Source organism: Anopheles coluzzii, chromosome 3 (genome assembly GCF_943734685.1).
Source record: "Anopheles coluzzii chromosome 3, AcolN3, whole genome shotgun sequence".
NCBI lineage: Eukaryota > Metazoa > Arthropoda > Insecta > Diptera > Culicidae > Anopheles > Anopheles coluzzii.
The window spans coordinates 92979579-93002237 of NC_064671.1; the positions used below are offsets into that span (position 1 = coordinate 92979579).

The 22659-nt window shown below is 43.3% G+C and overlaps 4 protein-coding genes across 4 annotated transcripts; all 4 read left to right on the forward strand.

Annotated features, from left to right (window-relative positions):
- Positions 1-8814: 8814 nt before the first annotated feature.
- Positions 8815-12886, forward strand: LOC120955023 (polyserase-2-like). Its single transcript, XM_040375478.2, has 5 exons — positions 8815-9147; positions 9207-10068; positions 10150-11064; positions 11141-12010; positions 12083-12886. The coding sequence occupies exons 1-5, from the start codon at positions 8901-8903 to the stop codon at positions 12750-12752; spliced, it is 3564 nt and encodes a 1187-aa protein (XP_040231412.2). The 5' UTR covers positions 8815-8900; the 3' UTR covers positions 12753-12886.
- A 229-nt stretch (positions 12887-13115) lies between these two features.
- On the forward strand, positions 13116-14785 carry LOC120955024 (vitamin K-dependent protein C-like; the record flags this gene model as incomplete). Its single annotated transcript, XM_040375479.2, has 3 exons — positions 13116-13468; positions 13573-14446; positions 14509-14785. Coding segments are annotated over exons 1-3 (1398 nt in total), but the record flags the coding sequence as incomplete, so codon positions are not given.
- Positions 14782-17105, forward strand: LOC125906401 (uncharacterized). Its single transcript, XM_049609511.1, has 3 exons — positions 14782-15420; positions 15488-16324; positions 16392-17105. The coding sequence occupies exons 1-3, from the start codon at positions 14846-14848 to the stop codon at positions 17053-17055; spliced, it is 2076 nt and encodes a 691-aa protein (XP_049465468.1). The 5' UTR covers positions 14782-14845; the 3' UTR covers positions 17056-17105.
- A 108-nt stretch (positions 17106-17213) lies between these two features.
- Positions 17214-21473, forward strand: LOC120956325 (uncharacterized). The gene is made up of 5 exons (XM_049609509.1): positions 17214-17949; positions 18021-18882; positions 18959-19873; positions 19940-20776; positions 20838-21473. Exons 1-5 carry the CDS (start codon positions 17712-17714, stop codon positions 21442-21444), a joined length of 3459 nt encoding a protein of 1152 aa, XP_049465466.1. The 5' UTR covers positions 17214-17711; the 3' UTR covers positions 21445-21473.
- Positions 21474-22659: the final 1186 nt, after the last annotated feature.

Sequence of the window (22659 nt, forward strand, 5' to 3'; positions counted from 1 at the left end):
TGCCATTGAAAGCAAAAAGCTATCTATTATTGATAACCTCAGCTGTCAGCAACGACTGCTTGCTGAGAGAATTACCGCCTCCATCGAATCAACCACCTCATGTGCCATCGAAGCGGATAAGTTCAAACAAACGCCTTTGGCTTCTTTCATAGGCAGTCCGTTGCAGATGCCAGTACGGTTTGAAGGACGCACTCGTTACTTTCTCTATGGTATGGATGTAAACGAGCCAGGAAGATTCAGCCTAATGCACGGTCCGTATTTGTTTGGAACGTTCGAGTTGGCGGATCTAGATTGGATAGTGGAAAACATGAGAGAAAACCAATGGCAAACTTCATTCCCCGGTAATGCGGGGAATAAAAGAGTGAATTTAAGGAAAGTAAAGCACGCATCAAAGCGGACATTGTTCGATATGAAAAATTGCGGGAAATCATCAAGCATGCATCCTTTACCATGGCTAGGACTTGTCTCAACCAATGCACCGTATTTCAATGTGACCAAATGTACGGTGACACTTATAAGCGAGTGGTACGCTATTGGTTCAGCACACTGTTTCGGCGACGATATTCAAGAGTGAGTAAGCATGTGCACTTTTAAGGATTGTGTTTATGTACGCTTGACTTACCATGCCACAGTGATCCCATATGATTCAGGAAAATAATATTTAAACCCTAGCGCAACAACAGCTTCACATTGCTACATAGAATTTAGGAAATTTTTAGATGATATGATTACAATTATTTCCTAAATATTTGACTTGTCGGGAAGGTTCTGGTTTTTTTTATGGATATTTACTTAAAAATCTTTTTCTTTTTTTCCTGATTTCAGACATTTTATAATATTCGGAGACAATGCTAATACTGCTAAGATGGACTCTTCAGCTAATAATAGCTCTGATTCATTCCCTCCTCCTACTCAACTGATTGTAACCCAGAAGATATTCGTGCATCGGCAGTACAATGCAACCAGCTATGACAACGATATTGCTCTGGCTTTGTTGGCCACCCCTGCGGATACATCTCAGCCAAATGTGAAGCCCATCTGTTTGCCGATCATTGATACAATTCGTAGCTTTGACACATCAAGCCTCGTAATGGCTGCTTTTGGTTCTACCGTAGTAGCTACATACTCAATTATCTACGTAGATGATAGATACATGGACCTGGCCCAGTGTCAAACCCGGTGGCAAGACGTTAAGGTGCGATTCAATATAAACAGTTCGAAGCATTGTGTGATTCCCAGACGAACGGTCGAAGATGTATGTGTCCGTACGTATCGCGGCGCTTCGTTTCACTCTCTGCAAAGACTTGAATCGAGCGAGAGACACTTTCTGCGCGGGTTTGCAGCAATTTTGCCAAAAACATGTAGCATTTACTATCCCATAGTTTACACAAACACTGATGCCTATTTGGATTGGATATTGGAAACAATGGGGCATCCAGCAGGTTTGTCGTTTGATCCGCGAAAGGAACTTATTTTTAGCGAAAAGTAATCGAACGTTAGTTTTGTAAGACAAGCAAAAGTATAAGTACGTAGGAAATTAAATAAACTCTAAGTTGCACAAAACCTCAAATTACTCGATATTGCCTCCCCTTTTTTATCACAGCAGATTGGCCGCTCCAACCCGTTACTATAAAGTATACAATTTCGACAGCTTTTACAATTCCCAATAAAAATTTAGACAATAATGTGTAGTTTGTGTGTACCCCACAACATGTTCCAGCTCCATATGGAGCGATTCCTCATTCTCGATTTCGCCAAATGAGAAGAAGATTCTCTATTGTTTCAATGCTCTGTATATGTTGTTTCACACATCGCTCTATTTCTTCTCGTCTTTCCTCTTTTATATGCTCTTCTTCTTCTTCTTCTTCTTTTGGTTCAACAACCGTTGTCGGTCAAGGCCTGCCTGTACCCACTTGTGGAGGGTTGGCTTTCAGTGACTTATGGATTACCCCCCCTCCCCAGGTTAGTCATCAGTCCTACGTATGGCGGCAAGGTCCATTAAGGGCTTGAACCCATGACGGGCATGTTGTTAAGTCATACGAGTTGACGACTCTACCACGAGACCGGCTTTAGTCTTAGTCAGTCAGAAAAAGTTTTATTGTCTCTTAGTCAGTCAGAAAGTCACAAAGTGTAGAAACCAAAATGTATAAAGTTGGAGAGTGAACAAAATAGGACACACTTATCCGCATGGCACAGTGCTGACTGAAGACTCTACCAGCCTTTGGCGAAGCATCGCTAAGGGGAACATCGAAGAGAAGAGAATGATGTGACTGGCACCTAAAACCGAAGCTCAGCACAGCACAGCACTCTCCCAAACTTACTCTTCGTTTTGTCGTCTCACTTGCACATGTGTGTAAGCTACGAGATCATCTGATTGGTGATCAGCATTTATAAACTGGTTTGATTAACCGTAGACCTTGACTTTGGGAGAATCGGAGAGTACCAGAGAGTTGATGCGTTTGGTTCTGCGTCGCTTTTGATGAGGCCAATCGACCATAGAGTTAACCGACAGTTGTGATGTTTATTTAACACTTTTAGTGCCAAGTTGATTGTTTTCGATTATCGCTTTTTGCTCTCATTCCCTCTCAGTACTTCATTCATGCAACTTAGGCGTGGCGTGAAAAAAAGGAATATTTTTGCTAAATCAAGCTTTTTTGAAGAAGATTAGCAAATCACTCCATAGAAAGATTTAAATGTTCAACTTCCCAGGCATTCAGAACATGAATATATTTTTTATGTAAACATTTGTTGGCTGCTGTTAATGTACCTTCTCATACGCTGGAATGACAATCTTATGCCGTAGTGTAAAGTTCTTTTAATTAATAAAAAAGTTTAGGCTCGGACTTCTGACGCTACCCAATTGGCTGGACGGAAGGCTGATTTGATAGTGTCCGCTGATTGGTATTTGCATATTTCAACACTGTTTTTTTTTTCAAGGCCTTACACCTTGACCGTTTCTTCTGAATAAAAACACACATACTCATTCACATTGAACGATGAAGCGCTACGGAATGGAATTTTATGTTTCCGTGTATTTTAAAACCAGTTTTGGGCTTTAGCAATAATAAGCATACACACAACATTAGACAGAGCTTGAGAACAAGATAGCCAAAATTAGCACATTAGGTTAAACTCTCAGTGTATTTCCCGAACCCGGCTAAGGAGCATCATTTACAACCTTGCAACGGGACGGTGTGGTCTAGTGTTTTCTGTTCAAGGTTTTGTGTGAAATTTGGGTGTTTGATTTATTAACCATGTGGTATTCAGTGAAATGGGTGTTTGAAGTGCTTAGCTTTCTTCATGTTATATCGCAAACCCTTAGTTTAGAGAATCGTTTGTCATGTGGCTTACCTAAAGTGAAGTCTTCATACATTTTCCAAAATGGCATTGACGCTAAGGCCGGTGATTGGCCGTGGCACGCCGATATTTTCTATCTCAACGCCGCAAGAACGGATTACGCCTGCGCTGGTTCAATCCTGGACGAGAATACTATTCTCACAGGTACATTGATGACTGTGACACCAGCTGTAGCTCCATAACTCACGAGGCATAACTGTTAACGGTTTTTTTATTCTCAAGCATCTCATTGCATGTATACTCTGAGCGGTATGGTCTCTCCGACTCGTGTGTCAGTACACGTGGGACGGATCCGTCTTCACGAGGCAAGCGAATACACACAAATTCACGGTGTGCGAGACATAATACTTCATCCAGGGTTTAGTAGCTACAGCTACCGTAATGACATTGCTCTGATCAAGCTGAGCTCTAACATAACGATGACAAAGTACGTACAGCCCATCTGTCTGTGGACCATGGACAGCAAGCTGGATACGATTATAGACGGCACTGGATTTGTCGCGGGATTTGGTCTGAACGAGCAGGATGTTGTATCGGATCAGCTAAAACAAGCTACGATTAAAGTGGTGGATCCGTTCACCTGTATAGAAAGTGATCGCCCAGCATATAGCCCCCACGTAACTTTCAATATGTTTTGTGGAAAAGGAAATCCAGTTGCGGGTGCGTGCTACGGAGATAGAGGCGGAGGTTTGTTCTTGGAAGTTGGGGGCAGATGGTTCGTAAGGGGCTTGCATTCGTTTACCCCAATGCGTGGAAATACCGGACTGTGCGACCCGCAGAAGCCCACCGCTTATACCGACGTGGCCAAGTATCTGGAATGGATTTCGCAGTACATTGACCAACGAGTGCTGCACTACGAAAAGGATATAGACCATGCAGAAAGGCTTAGATTGTTAAACTTCCAAACGTGCGGTGTGAAATCATCTACTTTCGTAAAGGGTGGTCTGAGATGGACACTGCCTTGGATCGGATTTGTCAGAGCACCGAATGAATTCAAATCCAGATGTGTTGTCACACTCATAAGCGAGTGGTATGCAGTTGGACCTGCACCTTGTTTCCAGTACGACGGCGTTGAGTAAGTATGGTTTTGTTATGTTGCTTTGTTACTTTGTTACTTTGGCTTTGTTCTGTTACTTGGGTTACCTAATATAATTTACTCCACTGATGTTGTCTTTGTATGTGTTTTGTCTCAAAAAAGACTTTTCGTTGTGTTAGGTAGCAACAACGAACACTCGAAATCAGAATGTTACGATCGCAATCGGGCTAGTACATGCACGCAAGCATCACAAATAAGAAAAATACAAAGAGAGATCCTACACCCAAAGATTGATCGTAGGAATTTTGCGGAAAGTATCTCGCTGATCGAATTGCAGAGCCCGGCGGACATCAGCCAGCCGAACGTGAAGCCTATCTGCCTGCCTGTGACGCCCGAGCTAAAAACGAACGCAAAGACAAACCTACACTTGGCGGCCAGTTCAAGGGCAGATAATTCTTTCAAAACTTTTCCCGTCCGCTATGTGGAGTCGGACGAATGTACGAGACAGTACGCCGAACGTAAGGTTTTGCTAGATCTTGAAAATAATAAATTTTGTGCAGAGCTTGCAAACAAGCAGGATGAGCAATATTGCATTGCACTGATACAGGGAGCGCCACTCCAGGAAATGAAGCTGTTCAATGGTACGGAGCGGTACTTTCTGCGGGGACTCGAGTTGCGAGGATTTGGTTGTTTTTCACAGCCATCGCCTGTTTATAACAATATCGAAAGCTATCTTGACTGGATACTGTACAGCATGAGGTACAACGAACCGATAGAGATCGCTGAAGAGGAAAGTAAGCCAGAAAACGAAACGTTACAATCAAAATGGACAAGACTGCAGCAGGAGCCAGGGAATGAAAAGCTTCGGCTCTTCAATATGAGCTCGTGTGGTATACCGCACATCCCAAATGCTGAAAACAGTTCCGTCTTCGTTAATCCCTGGATGGTGACAGTACTTGGCTTGGAGTATAGCATGAATGAGGACATGCAAATACAAATCAATAATGTTGGTGTACTGATAAGCGAATGGTACTTTCTGATAAATGCCCATTTAGTGTCACAGAGAGCATGGGGGTAAGTACGGTTTTGTTTTAAAAACATGGAAATTACTCGATCATAATAACCTTCCGTTTTTACATTGCAGGAGAGAAGTTTATTTGGGTTTATACTATCTTGCCCTACAAAGCGAATGTGTCGGTGACTCTTGCAAACGTCCTGTTAGGGTTAGCATACAGAGCATTACGATACATCCTAACTATGCTCAAGATCCGCTTAATCATAATATCGCTCTGGTCGAACTTGCCGAGCCGGCAAACCTTCACAATCCAGACATAAGACCTATTTGCATGCCATTCTTCAAAGAACTGCAAAACAATAAACCGCTTGAGCTGATTGTTTCATATACAAATAATGTAGAAGGCGTAACCAGCAAAAACCTACCAGCACTCAACCCGTTCACTTGCCAACGGAAATTGGAACAGAGAGGAATCTTTACGTCGACGAAAACCGTGCCCTGGTGTGTAATCGATGAGGACAGGGAAGGACAATCGCAGCTTCTAAATGGAGGGGCAACACTGCAAGGTTTAATGAAGTTCGATCAGTATGTTAGATATTTTTTGAGAGGGATTAATTTGCCCAACAATATACCGTACGAGCTACCTGAACACCTGCAACTGTTCACCAATGTCGATCGATTTCTCGACTGGATTGTGGACAACATGAAGTTTAAGGAGTATAAAGCATCACCGAACACCGAACTCTTCAAAGTTACAGAAAAACGTATCAATTTGCCACCAATACAGGGCACTTCCCGTAGGAGATTGTTCAATTTCAGCAATTGTGGAATCATGCCACTTAAGAATGAGTCGTCCAGTAGTTATCCAATTATCCCGTGGATGGGGTATTTAGCATCAAATATAACCCCCAACATGCCTAGCAAATGTGCAGTTACGCTAATCAATGAATGGTACGCCGTGGGCTTGACAGGTTGTTTTAGTGGCGATAGCCTACAGTAAGTGTTTTTTCAACAATCGACGTTGCTTGATGATGGATTCGGAATCATGTTCTAATAAACTTTCAGATACTCGATCCTGTTTGGTGTCAATAGCGTCACAACCCATACAGACTGCATTGATGTAGCGACTGGATGTGGTGCCCCTACACAACGAATTCCAGTGCGCAAGGTCATCACCCATCCACAGTACGATAGAATTGACCATAGGAACGACATTGCGTTGATTCAGTTTGCAAGAGCTGTGGATACATCTCAACCAAATGTTAAACCAATCTGCCTTCCAGTGTTCGATGAAGTTCGTAGCTTTGATATATCCAGCTTAGTGCAAGTCAGGCAAAATATAGACGACACTAAGTTCGAATTATCTAAAGCAGGTAATAGGTACGTTGAATCGACTGAATGTCAACAGCGTTGGGATAGTTTGGCAGTCAAACTCCCCATCGAAAACAGAAAGATGTGTATTTTGTTTGAAATAGCGTCCAACAATGAGTGTTTCGATCTACTGATTGGATCGTCGCTGCAAACAATTCAAGTAGTTGGTTCGAACGAAAGACATTTTCTACGCGGTATCCTTGTGATCAAGCCGAATTTATGTACCCTATACTTTCCGCTATTATATACCGATACAGATAATCATTTGAATTGGATATTGAATAATATGGAAGAACAGAAAAAAGTTTTCAATCCATTTGGATTGCCATACGATTTGAGGGAAAAACTAATTTTCTATTGAATACATTATCAATTTTAAGACAAATAGTCTGAAAACAATTGTTAACGTAAACAACTTTTTATTATAATGTATGATAAGCAATTCAAACACAAAAGATGAAACACATCACACACTTATTAATCAGAAAAAAGGAAATTCTAACCGCGAATGCCAACAAACCTAATAAAATCGTGAATATCGTAAATCCCATTAACGAACCTTTGGAAGAGAGTAAGCGTAATATTAATATTAGAATTAATGAACAAGGAACTGTTTAGCAATGTCAAGATCATAATGAAAAAAACCCCTTTCCCTCTGTCGTGCCTCGTGTGTTGTGTAGGGGCAGACAACGAAAGAATTCACATTGAATTGATTGTTAGTGATTTACTATTCATATATTATCGTGATTCCATAGACTCAACTTAAATGTTAAATAACCAAACGGTCGTAGTTACGCCAGATTAAATACGTACTTCCCATTTACAACCAATCATCATCATCATCATTTTGAACTCCATTTTGGCGATATATGTGTAATTAAAGTCCGGGCTACACTTCGTCTAAGCTTCATGATATTCAACACATAAAAGAAACATCACTTAAACGCCACTAGCTAAATGGTTGTGCGTAACATTAGACATCTGTTTGAACACTGAAAAGCTGTTTTGGTGACGAATGTTTCACTTAGTTGATTAATATCAATGCCTACGCTGCAAACGACTTGCTTGTCGGAATGTTGTCAACATACATGATGTTGCTTACATGCTCTCAACCACATGCGATCGTACCGGTTTTGCTCGCTCTTCATGCGGAAGCTTTTTAATTTGCATAACATGATTTTGCTGTACGCGATGAAGATTCAAAGATCCGATTTTTTTTCTCGATTGGAACCAGTTTAGGCTATTTACCAAATTCAACATCCACCGAATATAATGAGAAAATTATTTTATTCTTTTGTCTACTTCATCGATCATCACCAAAGGCGATCGCTAGCATTCTTGATACGGCACAGTGTGATCTAGTGCCATTTATAATCGCTTCAGAGGGTACCCTTATATTTGTGAGAAACATTTCTGTTTTTTCCTATTATATGCATGTGGACACGAGGAATATCATTAAGCGTGCGGTAGACGTAAGGTGAAGTTAGATTACCTTATCCTCAATGGCGTCAAAACCGATCACTGGCCGTGGCATTTAACAATCTTTCATCGTAACCATCAACAGAAGCAGAATATGAATGCAGTGGACCCATACTAGATAAGAATACCATTCTCACAGGAATGTCATAAAACAAAATATTCTAGATTTTATTTAAATATATAGTTCATGTTGTTTTATTAACTTTTTTCTAGCATCCCATTGCGTGCACACAATTAAAGGGGCAATAATATTGAACTTAGTTTAGATTCATTCAATCGAACGTAGAAACTGCATCTCAAAAATAATAATAATAATAAATAAGAATAAAATAATAAAGCTTTAACACACCTAAACAAGAAGTACGTAATATATGGAAGGACCATCATTCAATCTGCTTTGGGCTTTACCAATTCACACTGAATACTCGTTCATTGCATTTGTTCATAGCCAGGAAATGCTTTTGCAACGTTTCACTAATACTTGTGTAGCTGAGAAATGTGTTATACGTTTTGCTGCGATAGCGATCTACGTCGATCGTTTCTGCTAAATGAACACTTGCTAGTTGGAAACGGTTGAGTGCGCACATTTAAAATTCGCTCGGTAAAACAAATAGTAGATTTAAGGTTTTTATTGTAACCATAATGCTTTACTTAGTTAGTAGAGTAACACTACTCTACGGTGTATTGTGTGTAGTATATCTAACGACGGCCCAAGAGAGTCGGTTAACGTGCGGTAGACGCAAAGTGAAGTCGGTTTACCTTATCCACAATGGCATTGACGCCAAGGCCGGTCACTGGCCGTGGCATGCAGCGGTCTTCCATAACATGACCGGAAGGACGGATTACGCTTGCGGTGGATCGATCCTTGACGAGGACACTATTCTCACAGGTATGATGTACCATTTGCCGCTAATGAAACCCAAATGACATTCCTTTCCTCTTTCTAAGCCTCTCATTGCGTGCATACTCGACGAGGTGTGCTCCCGGCGGCTCGCGTGTTAGTACACGTGGGACAAATCAATCTGAAAGAAGCAAGCGAATACACGCAGACGCTTGGGGCACGGGAAATTATACTTCACCCTGGATTTAGCAGAAACAGCATCATCAACGACATTGCGTTGATCAAGCTTAGCTCCAACATAACGATGACGAAATACGTGCAACCTGTTTGTTTGTGGACCATGGACAGCAAGAAAGAGTTAATCGTTGGTAAAAATGGAACGATTGTGGGGTTCGGTTTAAACGAGCAGGACGTTGTATCGGAGCGGCTCAAACAGGCCTTGATTGGTGTGGTGGATGCGTTGACGTGCATTGCAAGTGATCGTAGTGTGTTTGGAACTCACCTTACGTCGGACATGTTCTGTGGGAAAGGACAGAAGGGTGTGAGTGCATGCAACGGAGATAGCGGTGGCGGTATGTTCTTTGAAGTCGGTGGCAAATGGTTCGTGAGGGGCTTGGTATCGTTCACGCCATTGCGAGGTAACACGACGCTATGCGATCCGCTAAAGTACACGGCCTACACCGATGTGGCAAAGCACTTGGAATGGATTAAGCAGTACATTGATCAGCGAGTGCTGTCGTTCGAAAGCGATGTGTTGGATATAGACTATGAAGAAAAACTACGCCTGTTCAACTTCCAGACGTGCGGTGTGAAATCATCTACTGTTCATCCTGGCGGATCTAATTGGACACTACCCTGGCTTGGATTTGTCAGAGCGCCGAATGAGTACAAAACTAGATGTGTTGTTACACTCATAAGCGATTGGTATGCGGTTGGACCTGCGCATTGTTTCGAAAATGACGGTGTTGAGTGAGTACTAATGAATGGTTTATAAAGGAACATTAACTATACCAAGTATCTAACTAAACTCCAACTTCTTCCCACACTTAGGGCTTTCATTTTGTTAGGTGCTGGATACGAACACTTAAAATCGGAATGTTTCGACCGCAACGGATCTACCCTATGCACTCATCTCTCCCAAATGCGACGTATTCAAAGGATCATTGTGCATCCAATGTTCGGTACAAACAATGCTGCAGACAATATCGCACTCATCGAGCTGCTATCCCCAGCAGACACCAGCCAGCCAAACGTGAAGCCTATCTGCCTGCCTGTAACGTCTGAGCTTAGAACGAACGCAAAGACAAACTTACACGTTGCAGTGATTTCAAGAGATGAAGACTCGTACAAAAACATTCCCGTTCGCTATCTAGACTCTGCCGAGTGTATGAAACTGTACGCCCAAGAGAACATTGTGTTGAATCTGGAAAACAAACGACTCTGCGCAGAAATAGCGAACAACCAGGACGAACAAAATTGCAATGCACTTATATCAGGATCACCGCTTCAGGAACTGAAGATGTTTGGTGGTAAGGAGCAATACTTCCTGCGAGGATTCGAGTTGCTTGGACAGGCCTGTAATGCGCGTGCACCACCAATTTACAACAATATCGAGGCATACATCGACTGGATACTGTACAACATGAGGTACAACGAGCCGGAGGACTTTGTACAAACAGAAAGTTTGCCAGCTAATGACACGTTAAAATCACAATGGATGAGACTACAGCAACAACCAGGGAATGAAAATCTTCAACTCTTCAATATGAGGTCGTGCGGTGTAACGGCAAACATCGTGAATGCAAAAACGGGCTCCATCGTCGTCTATCCCTGGATGGTGACAGTGTTTGGTTGGCGGACAATTATAGATGAGGATAAACAATTGGAAGTGCAAAGTGTAGGAGTATTGATAAGCGAACGATACTTTCTAACAAACGCCCATCTAGTGAAACAGAAAGCATGGTGGTAAGCATAACATTCTTGCTAACATCTCTCTAGTGCAATTTCAATTACATTCCATGGATGTTCTTCTACATTCTAGGCGTTCGGTTGTCATTGGATTGAGCAACCTTATCCTCCAAGCTCAGTGTGTCGGTGACTCTTGTGTGCAAGCGGTTGAGGCAACCATTAGAAGCATTCACATCCATCCGAATTATGCAAACGATCCGCTTAATTATAATATCGCACTGGTTGAGCTTACATCACCAGTTAATTCCACCAGCCGACACATCAAACCAATCTGCATGCCATTTCTTAAGGATATGTTTAAGACAAATCCGCTCGAGCTGGTTGTTACCTCGAACGAGGACTTGGACATGAGAAGCAAAACGTTGACAGCACTCAATCCGACCACCTGTCAACGGCAACTGGCACAGGAAGGGTTTCTGACCTCAACAAAAACTGTTCCTTGGTGCGCGGTAGCTGCAGACAATCGTCAACAGTCATTGCCGCTGCTGCTAAATGGAGGTGCACCACTGCAAGCCCGAATGCAGTTCGATGAGGATCAGCGGTTTTTCCTGAGAGGCATCAATCTACGCAACAACGTGCCGAACGAGTTACCTTACCTTCCGGAGTTGTTCACCAATGTTGACCGGTTTCTGGAATGGATTGTGGACAACATGAAGGGCAAAGAGCATAATGTGCCACTTTTTAACGTGTCCAAAGCATCAGATCCTAGGCGTATTGATTTGCCCCCAGTACAGGACGGTTCCAAGAGAAGATCGTTCAATTTCAGCAACTGTGGAGCTATCCCGCCAGTAAATGGGTCTTTCAATAGTTTTCCAATTATCCCATGGATGGGTTTCTTATCTTCTAATGCAACCCTTAACATGTCTAGCAAATGTGCAGTCACTCTTGTTAGCGAATGGTACGCCGTGAATTTGGCGGCTTGTTTTAGTGGAGATAACCTCGAGTAAGTTTTTTTGTAGATGATTGTAGAGATGAAGATGGTTGTATCATTAACGATTGCATTGTTACCTTTCAGATACTCCGTTCTATTTGGCGTCAATAGCGTCAAAATGCATACAGACTGTACCGATGCAGCAAGTGGATGTGGTGCCCCTACCCAACGAATTCCAGTGCGCAAGGTCATCATCCATCCACAGTACGATAGCTCTGTCTACCGCAATGATATTGCGTTGATTCAGTTTGCAAGAGCAGCGGATACATCTCAACCAAATGTTAAACCAATCTGCCTTCCAGTGTTGGATGAAGTACGTAGCTATGATACATCCAGCCTAGTTGCAGTTGGTCAAAACGAGGAGGACACTCGATTCATACTTTCCAATGCAGGTAATAGGTACGTTGAATCGACTGAATGTCAAAATCGTTGGGATAGTTTGGCAGTCAATCTTCCCATCGAAAACAGAAAGATGTGTATTTTGCTTGAAATAGCACCTAATAATGAGTGTTTCGATCTACTGATCGGTTCATCGCTGCAGACAATTCAAGTAGTCGGTTCGAACGAAAGACATTTTCTACGCGGCATTCTCGAGCTCAAAGCGGTAGTTTGTAATCTTCACTTTCCACTAGTGTACACAGATACAGATCGTTATTTAGATTGGATGTTGGAGAACATGGTAGAAACCGAACTGTCGGCATATTCATTAAGATCGTCATACGATTTGAGAGAAAAACTCATTTTTACTAATTAATATACCAGTTAATATGCCGCGGGAATCTAAGATCATATAAGATTCCCAATCGTCATTTATTGCAACTGTACGACTGTATTGCGGTTACGTTACGTCATAAATAAACCAGAATAGTAGAATTGATATCGTGAGACAGTGGGTAAAATACCTAATAAAATCACGAACTGTCGCAATGCACCGTCTCATCTCATTAGCAAACCTGTTTTCCGGAATTACCGGATCACATTATCTCCGCGTACACATAGAACTTGTTTCAGTCGGTGAAGGTATTTGCAAACATTACACCAACACAAGTGAGGTTGAGAACTATGCTTTTGCTATAGCCGTGATAATCTCTCGCGATCGCTGTTGATCGTTTATGCCGACGGAACACATACTGGTTGGAGGTGGTTGAGTATAGACGCTTGATAGTCACACGGTACGAAAGATGTGGGGCTCTCAGTAAAGGTTCAACGTTTATGCACAGATAATGTTTCACTTCATTGGTAGAGTAACTTTGTTTTACGGTTTGTTGTGTGTGCTGTCTCTGGCGGTGGCCCAAGAGAGTCGATTAACGTGCGGTAGACGCAAAGTGAAGTCGGTTTACCTCATCCACAATGGCATTGACGCCAAGGCCGGTCACTGGCCGTGGCATGCGGCGATCTTTCATCGAAAGGGCGAGCAGAATGAGTACGCTTGCGGTGGTGCGGTAATTGATGAGAACACTGTTCTCACTGGTAGGTAGAAGTGGTGCAATAATTAAATGCATGTGAATGTCATGGAAGCATCAAAAGAGCAAACGCTTGAAAAAATAAAAAAATGATTTTTTTATCATTTTAAGCGGCACACTGCATCTACACAACGAGAGGTATAATCCCAAAAACCCTGGTAACAGTGCATCTTGGACAATTGGATCTTAAAGAAAAAGATGAATACACACAGACTCACAGTTTGCAGGAAATTATACTACATCCTAAATACAACTCCTCAAGTATTATCAACGACATTGCTCTACTCAAGCTGAGCTCGCACATCACCATGACGAAGTACGTGCAACCCGTCTGTCTGTGGACAATGGACAGCAAGCTGGATATGATCGTGGGTAGAAACGGAACGATTGTTGGATTTGGACTGAACGAACAGGATGTAGTTTCGGAGCAGCTCAAACAAGCATTGATTGGTGTGGTCGATCCGTTGACATGCATTGCAAGTGATCGTAGCGTGTTCGGTACGCATCTGACGTCGGACATGTTCTGTGGAAAAGGACAGACGGGTGTGAGTGCGTGCAATGGAGATAGCGGTGGCGGTATGTTCTTTGAGGTCGGCGGCAAATGGTTCGTGAGAGGCTTGGTATCGTTTACTCCACTGCGTGGAAATACCGGACTGTGCGATCCTCTCAAGCACACCGCCTATACCGATGTAGCCAAGTATCTAGAATGGATTTCCCAGTACATTGATCAGCGAGTGTTATCCTTCGAGAACGACGTGCTGGACATAGATTATGAAGAAAAGCTACGACTGTTCATCTTTGGTACTTGCGGTGTGAAATCTTCAACTATGTTAAATGATGGATCGAGCTGGACGCTTCCCTGGCTTGGATTTGTTATCGTGTCTGGATCTGCTGACAATCTCCGCAGTGCAAGATGTGTGGTGACATTAATAAGCGATTGGTACGCGATTGGCCCTGCACATTGTTTTGCTAACGACGGTATCGAGTAAGTATGCTTTTACCAGCGTCATTGTGTACAGTTAAATTTTAAACACCTTTTCTTGAAAGACGATCAATTCTACTCGGAGGACCATCGGAATCGACAAAATCAGAATGTTTTGATCGTCATGGAAGCACACAATGTACTCATCCGACCCAAACGGTGCAGATTGAAAGAATTATCACCCATCCGAAGTACGATAGCAATAACTTTGGGAATAATATAGTGCTGATTGAGTTGCTGGAAGCTGCCAATACAACACAGCCGAACGTGAAGCCCATCTGTGTATCAGCTATTCCAGAGCTACGAACCAATGAGATGACCAACTTATCCGTGGCAACCTACTCAAGACGAACGACCACATATGGAGATCAAGCCGTACACCAAACCAGCACAGAAGAATGTATGGATCGGTACGCTGACTTAGGGTTGACCATCAGTTGGAAAAACATGAGATTCTGTGCACGAACGGTAACTAACGATAACTCAAGCTGTGTGTCCCTGAGGAGTGGTGCTCCATTACACCAGTTGCGTTTGCTTGGGGGATCGGAACGATACTTCTTACGTGGGTTTGAAATATTAGGCCTCGCTTGTACATCAGGAGCACCACCAGTATACAACAACATGGATGAATACCTCGACTGGATACTATACAACATGCGATACAACATTCAAGACACAAATGAAGTTGTTCGTATTTTAAAACCTAACATAGCTAAACAAACTCTCGAAATGGAATGGAGCATGTTGCAGCAGCAACCGGGAAAAGAACAGTTGAATCTTTTCAATATGGATACCTGTGGCTTACCCAGCACGCGCAACCAGAACTTGGGACAGGTAACTGTCCTACCGTGGGTCGGGTTCTTCCAAGCGGCGGAAAATGTTACAGATGAATACTCGACAACAAGAAGTTTGGTAGTGCTCATAAGCGAATGGTATGCATTGACCCCAAAGCGTACGGTACAGAAAAATGTTACTTGGTGAGTGACTTTGTGTGAAACGTAAATGATCAATCCTCAATGAGCTTCCTTTACATTAACTTTCTAGGCGATTACTTATACTAGGTCAGTATAATCCGGATGATCCCACCAACTGCTACACTGGCACATGCGAAATAACACATCAACTGGTAGAAATCAAGAACGTTATCCTTCCTCCGCCCGATCATCCCAGGCAGGTGTTTGCGTTGATAGAGCTGCTTGAGCCGGCCAATCTGAAGATTCCCTACATCAGACCAATCTGTTTGCCTTTTATGGACCAGCTGTATCAACAAAAACCCATGGAAGTAGTTATATCGTCCAACATATCGTTTACCATTGAAAACAAAAAGCTGAAAATGATCGATTACCTGAACTGCCAGCAAAGATTGCTGCTCGGCAATCATTTCGTCACCTTCGACGGGGACTTTCCGTGTGCAATCGAGGCGGAAAAGCTCCGACAAACACCTTTATCTTCAAACCTAGGCAGTCCGGTGCAGATGCCGATACGGTACGGAGGACGCACACGCTACTTTCTGTACGGAATGGATGGTAACCAGCCGCATATTTTCGAGGACTTGGTCTATGGGCCGTACCTGTTTGGAACGGTTCAGAAGAAAGACCTTGACTGGATAGTGGAGAGCATGCGGGAAAAAGAGCGACAAACTACATTCATCAGCACAGGCAAGAATGAACGGGTGCATTTGAGCCCAGTTCAGTATGCTTCCAAGGGGGCATTGTTTAACTTTAACACATGTGGGGAATCATCGAGCCGCTATCCAATGCCATGGATGGGGAATGTATTATCCAATGCACCGTTTTTCAACGTAAGCAGATGCTCGGTGACACTCATTAGCAACCAATACGTTGTTGGTCCAGGATATTGTTTCAGCGATGCAAGCACAGAGTAAGATCGGCTGTGTGGTTTGGCGTTTGCTGGATATACTAAACAGCTTTTTTGTTTTTGTTTTCAGAAACATTATAGAATTCGGGATTGGAAGTGATACGGCCCAGAGAGAATGCACAAAGACAAATAACTCTGCATCATGTCCTCTTCCTAAGCAACGCGTTGCAACCCACAAGATCTTTCTTCATCCGCATTACAACCGAACCAACCATGGCAACGATATTGCGTTGGCTAAGCTTGCTACTCCTGTGGATACATCTCAACCGAATGTGAAGCCCATCTGCTTGCCGATTATCGATGAAATACGTAGTTATGATACATCGAGCTTGGTAATGGCCTCTTCTAGTTTAAATTCACTTACTGACTTCAAAATCACCACCGTTGATGATAAGTACATAGATCACAGGGAGTGTCAAAATCGGTGGCAAGGTTTGAGGGTGAGCTTTACCATAGATAACATGAAACATTGTGTGATTACAAAACGAACACAGGATGATGAGTGTGTTCAAGTATTCACTGGGGCCTCACTTCACTCATTGCAAAGACTAGAATCGAATGAAAGACACTTTCTGCGCGGATTTGATGTGATCTTGCCGAGAGGTTGCAGCATCTATTATCCTGCCGTTTACACAAACACAGATGGGTATTTGGATTGGATACTGGAAACTATGGAGCAGCCAGTGGGTTTGCCGTTTGATCTGCAAAAGGAACTTATATTTAGTGATAAATGAAAATAAAATCTTTACGATTAAACGCACAATGCGTCACGAAAATAAAAAAAAGTATAGCAAATATACAGCACACACTGAGCGCAAGGTTACGCGATTCGCAATTGAACTCTTCTCCGTCCCTAAGTTCTGCAGATAACGCCAGTAGTTGCTGTCTACAGAACCTTCAACGATTATTAATACAATGAGCTCGATGCATGATTGTAGCTGGTTTGATGAGATCAAAGGGCCGTCTTTACTTCTTTAGATTATTTATTGCAACAACCTTAGTCGGTCAAGACCTCTTTAGCCACTACTGGGCTTGATTATCGGTAATTTGCTTAGTTCACGCTAGCCAGTTTGCAAGGTCTTATTAGAACGCGTGACGTGCCCGTCCGTTGAACAATGTTCAATAAGACAATAAACTATAAACAATAAATAACTCTATGCTTCAGGGTACGTCCTATTTGGCCCTGGGTTTGAGATTTGAACACCGCGTTACAACAATCTCCCTTGCCCGTGATTGCAAAATCTAGGGCAATAGCCATCTGCTCCATGGATCGTTACTATTAGGATCACTCACAGTTTGGCAGCGGTACAGCACAGTTCGTTCAGTTGTTTCCTCCTCAGGAGCCGAGATTTAATTGTTCGGAAAACGTTGTGTGTTTGATTGTGTGATTATGCGTTGTTCGCTGAAACGGTTTCTCCTTGTGTTAGCACTTCTGTACTTAGTGTCACATACATGTGGACAAGAAGAGAATCATTTAACATGCGGTAGACGCAAACTGAAAACGCAATATTATATTCACAATGGCGTTGATGCCAGGGCTGGCCACTGGCCGTGGCATGCGACGATCTATCATCAAAATAAATATGCTTGCGGTGGATCCATTATTGATGAGAGTACCATTCTCACAGGTATGGTGTAATGTGATGTAGTCTTCCACGTTACGAGTAATAATTAATAATGTTTAATTTATGTTTGTAAGCATCCCATTGCGTGTATCTTGACAGCGGTGTGATCTCGAAAACTCGCGTGTCAGTACACGTGGGCCGGATCAATCTTAATGAAAGTAGTGAACACACGCAGACGTTCGATGTGCGCGACATAATAGTACATCCGGGATTTAGTAAACGCAGCATCATCAATGACATTGCTCTGATCAAGCTAAGCTCCAACATCACCATGACGAAGTATGTTCAACCCGTTTGTCTGTGGACAATGGACAGCAAGCTGGATACGATCATGGGTAGAAACGGAACGATTGTTGGATTTGGTTCGAACGAGCATAATGTTGTGTCGGATCAACTGAAACAGGCTTTGATCGGTGTGATGGATCCTTTGACATGCATTGCAACTGATCGTAATGTGTTTGGAACACATCTGACGTCGGATATGTTCTGTGGGAAAGGACAAACGGGTGTAAGTGCGTGCAACGGAGATAGCGGTGGCGGTATGTTTTTCGAAACCAATGGCAAATGGTACGTGAGAGGCTTGGTGTCGTTCTCTCCAGAGCGTGGTAACACGACGCTATGCGATCCGCTAAAGCCCACCGCCTATACCGACGTGGCCAAGTACCTGAATTGGATTAAGCAGTACATTGATCAGCGAGTGCTGTCCTACGACAGCGACGTACTGGATATAGATTATGAGGAAAAGCTACGCCTGTTCAACTTCAAAACGTGTGGTGTGAAAGTATCTAAGGTAGACAATTATAATACCAGTTGGACTCTGCCATGGGTTGGGTATGTCACGTCACAACATGAAAACAAACATAGGTGTGTTGTTACGCTCATAAGCGATTGGTATGCTGTTGGGCCGGCAGATTGCTTCGAAAACAATGGCGTCGAGTAAGTCAAAATCTTTTGCTTGTTATGTATAGAACCTTCTACTAACCTCAAAATATTTTATGTTTCTTTCACTAAGCGCGTATGTGTTGCTTGGATATGGACTAGAATCCCCGGATGCGGAATGTTTCGTAAAAAATGGGTCGACCCTTTGTCACCATCCTTCACAACAACGGCGTATTAAAAATTTCATAATTCATCCAAAGTTTGACAGGACTAATGATGTCAACAATATCGCACTTATCGAGCTGCTGACCCCAGCAGACACCAGCCAGGTTAATGTGAAGCCTATCTGCGTACCTGTTACGTCCGAGCTAAGAACGAACGCAAAGAGAAACTTGCACGTGGCGGTGCTTTCATCCACAGGCGATTCTTTAAAAACCGTTCCCATTCGCTATGTGGAGTCCGTCGAGTGCAAAAGACAGTACGCCGACAGTAAGTTGTCGTTGAATCTAGAAAATAGCTTCTGTACAGAGATAGCAAACAAGCAGGACGCACAGCATTGCTTTTCAATGACAGAGGGAACACCACTGCATGAGATAAGGATGATCAATGGTGTGGAGCGTTACTTTTTGAGAGGGTCCAAGCTGCTTGGATCGATCTGTGACCCAAATGAGCTGCCAACCGTTTTCAGCAATGCCGAAGCATATCTCGACTGGATACTGTACAACATGAAATACAACACGCTCGAGCCCACGAATGCTTTTAGAATTGCAACCGTCAACACAACTGAACAAACACTCGAGTCGGAGTGGAGCAAGTTACAACAGCAGCCGGGAAAGGAAAATCTACGTCTTTTCAATATGGACACTTGTGGTTTAACCAGCACGCGTAACCAAAACTTAGGTCAAATGGCTGTCATGCCTTGGATTGGATTTTTCGACGCGATAGAAAATTCCACCGATGAGTCCCCTTCGACGCGGAGCTTGGCAGTGCTCATAAGCGAATGGTATGCTTTGGTCCCCAAAAGCAGTGTACAGAACGGTGCAACATGGTATGTATTATTACGTGGAGTGCAAGCTCTTAACACTCTTTGAGCCATTTTATCTTATCGTTGCAGGCGATATCTTGTCTTGGGTAAATTTAATCCTGACGTGCCATGCTTTCCCCCTACATGTGTACCAACATACCAGGAGGTGGATATCAAGAACGTTATCCTTCCTCCAGCCGACGAATCTAAGCAAATCTTTGCCCTGATAGAGCTGCTGGAACCGGCTGATCTAACCAATCCCTACATCAAACCGATCTGTTTACCCTTCATGGACCAGCTATATCGGAACAAGCCCACGGAAGTGGTTGTATCATCCGCCAGTAGTAATTCGTATGCCATCGAAAGCAAGAAACTAACTATGGTAGACAAACCGACATGCCGACAACGATTAATGCGTGAGGGCTTTTTACCACCCTCCGAGGGGAACCCGTCATGTGCAATCGAAGCAGATAAGTTCAAACAAACGAAAATGTCCCTCGCAATGGGCAGTCCGTTTCAGATGGCGGTTGGGTACGGAGGACGCACGCGCTACTTTCTGTACGGGATGAATTTCCAGATACGGGATACTTATGAGGAACTGGTCTACGGTCCGTACTTGTTTGACGCGGTTGTGATGTCGGATCTTGAATGGGTATTGGCGAATATGCAGGAAAAGGAGCAACAAACTTCATTCCAGAGCGCAACGAGAAATGAACGGGTGAATTTAAGGCCTGTTCAGTATGATTCCAAGAGGACATTGTTCAATTTTAACACCTGCGGTATATCGTCCAGAAGGGATCCAACACCATGGATGGGATATGTCTTCTCCAATGCACCGTTTTTCAATGAAAGCAGATGCTCGGCGACACTCATTAGCGACTGGTACGTTATTAGCGCAGCAGACTGTTTCGAAGATCCTAGTGCAGAGTAAGTATGGCTGTGGGGTTAACGTAGGCATGCTATCTTAACATCTTGGTTTCGGTTTCAGCCACATCATACAATTTGGTGATTATATGGATGTTCAGCAAATTGCCACTCAGAAGATCTTCGTTCATCCACGGTACAATAGAACCAATCATTATAACGATATCGCGTTGGTTTTGCTGCGCAGCTCTGTAGATACGTCTGCGTCGAGTATAAAACCCATCTGTTTGCCAATCATCAATCAAATACGTAGTTATGATACATTGAGTTTGATATTGGTTGGGCATACTTCAACTTCAGATTCTGAGTACAGAATAACGAATATTAATGGCAGGTACATAGATATGGCAGAGTGTCAAAAACGGTGGCAAGGCTTGAAGGTGAGCTACACCATAGATAGGTCGACACATTGTGTGATTACCAAACGAACGACCGATGATGAATGTGTTGGTTTATTCACTGGCGCTTCACTTCACTCACTGCAATTACTAAGATCGGAGAATAGACACTTTTTGCGTGGGTTTACTGTCACCGCACCCAAAGCTTGTAGCATCTATTATCCAGCTATCTACACAAACACAGATGCCTATTTGGATTGGATACTGGAAACGATGGAGCTGCCAGCAGTTCAGCTGAACGGCAGACGGCATCGAGAGCAGTTTAGATTTTGAACATGTTAACCCATTTCATCCGGCTTGCGAAACGACCAAATAAATAAAAACAGCTCGAATCTAATTCAGTGTGCAACAAGCTTTAAACTCTAGCGAAGACAAATACGAATCTTAAGAATTCGAATCGAAGAAGGGATTCGAATCTTCCAAATTCCGCATCAGCCATACTAGTGTTCGACTGCAACGCTAACGTCTTCATGAGCAATGCGCAACCCTCGCGGGCTAATCTTTTCACTTGCACTTGCACTTGCGCTGTAACCCTTCAGTTTCTACCTTTCCTCTCCTCATTCGCAAACTGTCCTCCCTTTCGCCTCTTACTCTTTGCCCTACCCATTCACCACTGATAGTGCACCACTCGAGCATCGCACGACCACGACCTGCAACAGATGCCGTTTGAAACTGCAGTCTTATCGTGTTTGAAATGGTCTCGCCAACTACAGCGTTTGCAAAAGTGCCCGACACGCTGTCAAAGTCGCTTCGTTTGCCGGCTCCGGGGGTTCGAATGTGCATCGCAAAGCGGGCGAAGAAAGTCCCTGTGAACGCGAAACGAATGCGCCAGCAAACATTCCAGGGTGCGTAGTTTCGAGACCACTGCAAACCATTGCCGATTGGGACGCTGTATGCAAATTATTATTTCATTTCTGATTATTCATTTTATAATGCACTGGCCCCCCCTGCTCCAATGGCACCGGGTGTATCTGATGAACTATCGACGCTTGCTGCTGATAAGACACTGCGAGTCTATTTATAGAATGAATCAAGCAATCGAGGCGTGCATGAACCGTGAGCAGATCGTATCAAGAAGGGGTATGAAACAGTGTTTCATCGGCGTCTGCTTCAAGTGGGTGCAATCGTAACGCTCATTCTACCGCTAATATTACTGAATTCACTATCGTTGTTATCTTGATATCACAGTTCAACCGTTAGCAAATAGTTCAAACAGTGTCTACTATTCCTTAATAGAGGGAGCTATTGTAGCGGAGCGTTCAACCGGGGTTTCTGGGGCATTTTTCAAGTGCAAAATCGGTGCCGAAAAGAGATAGCCTCATGCAGGTGAGTGGAAAATATGGCCGCCAGTGATTTATTATTATTATTCCTCAGCCAGAGAAATGAGAGAACGCAACCACAGTCGGCAAACAGCATCGCAAGCAGTTAGAAAAAAAATTGACCTAACATAAATGTGAGAACGAGACGGAGAGGTGAACAAATCGGGCT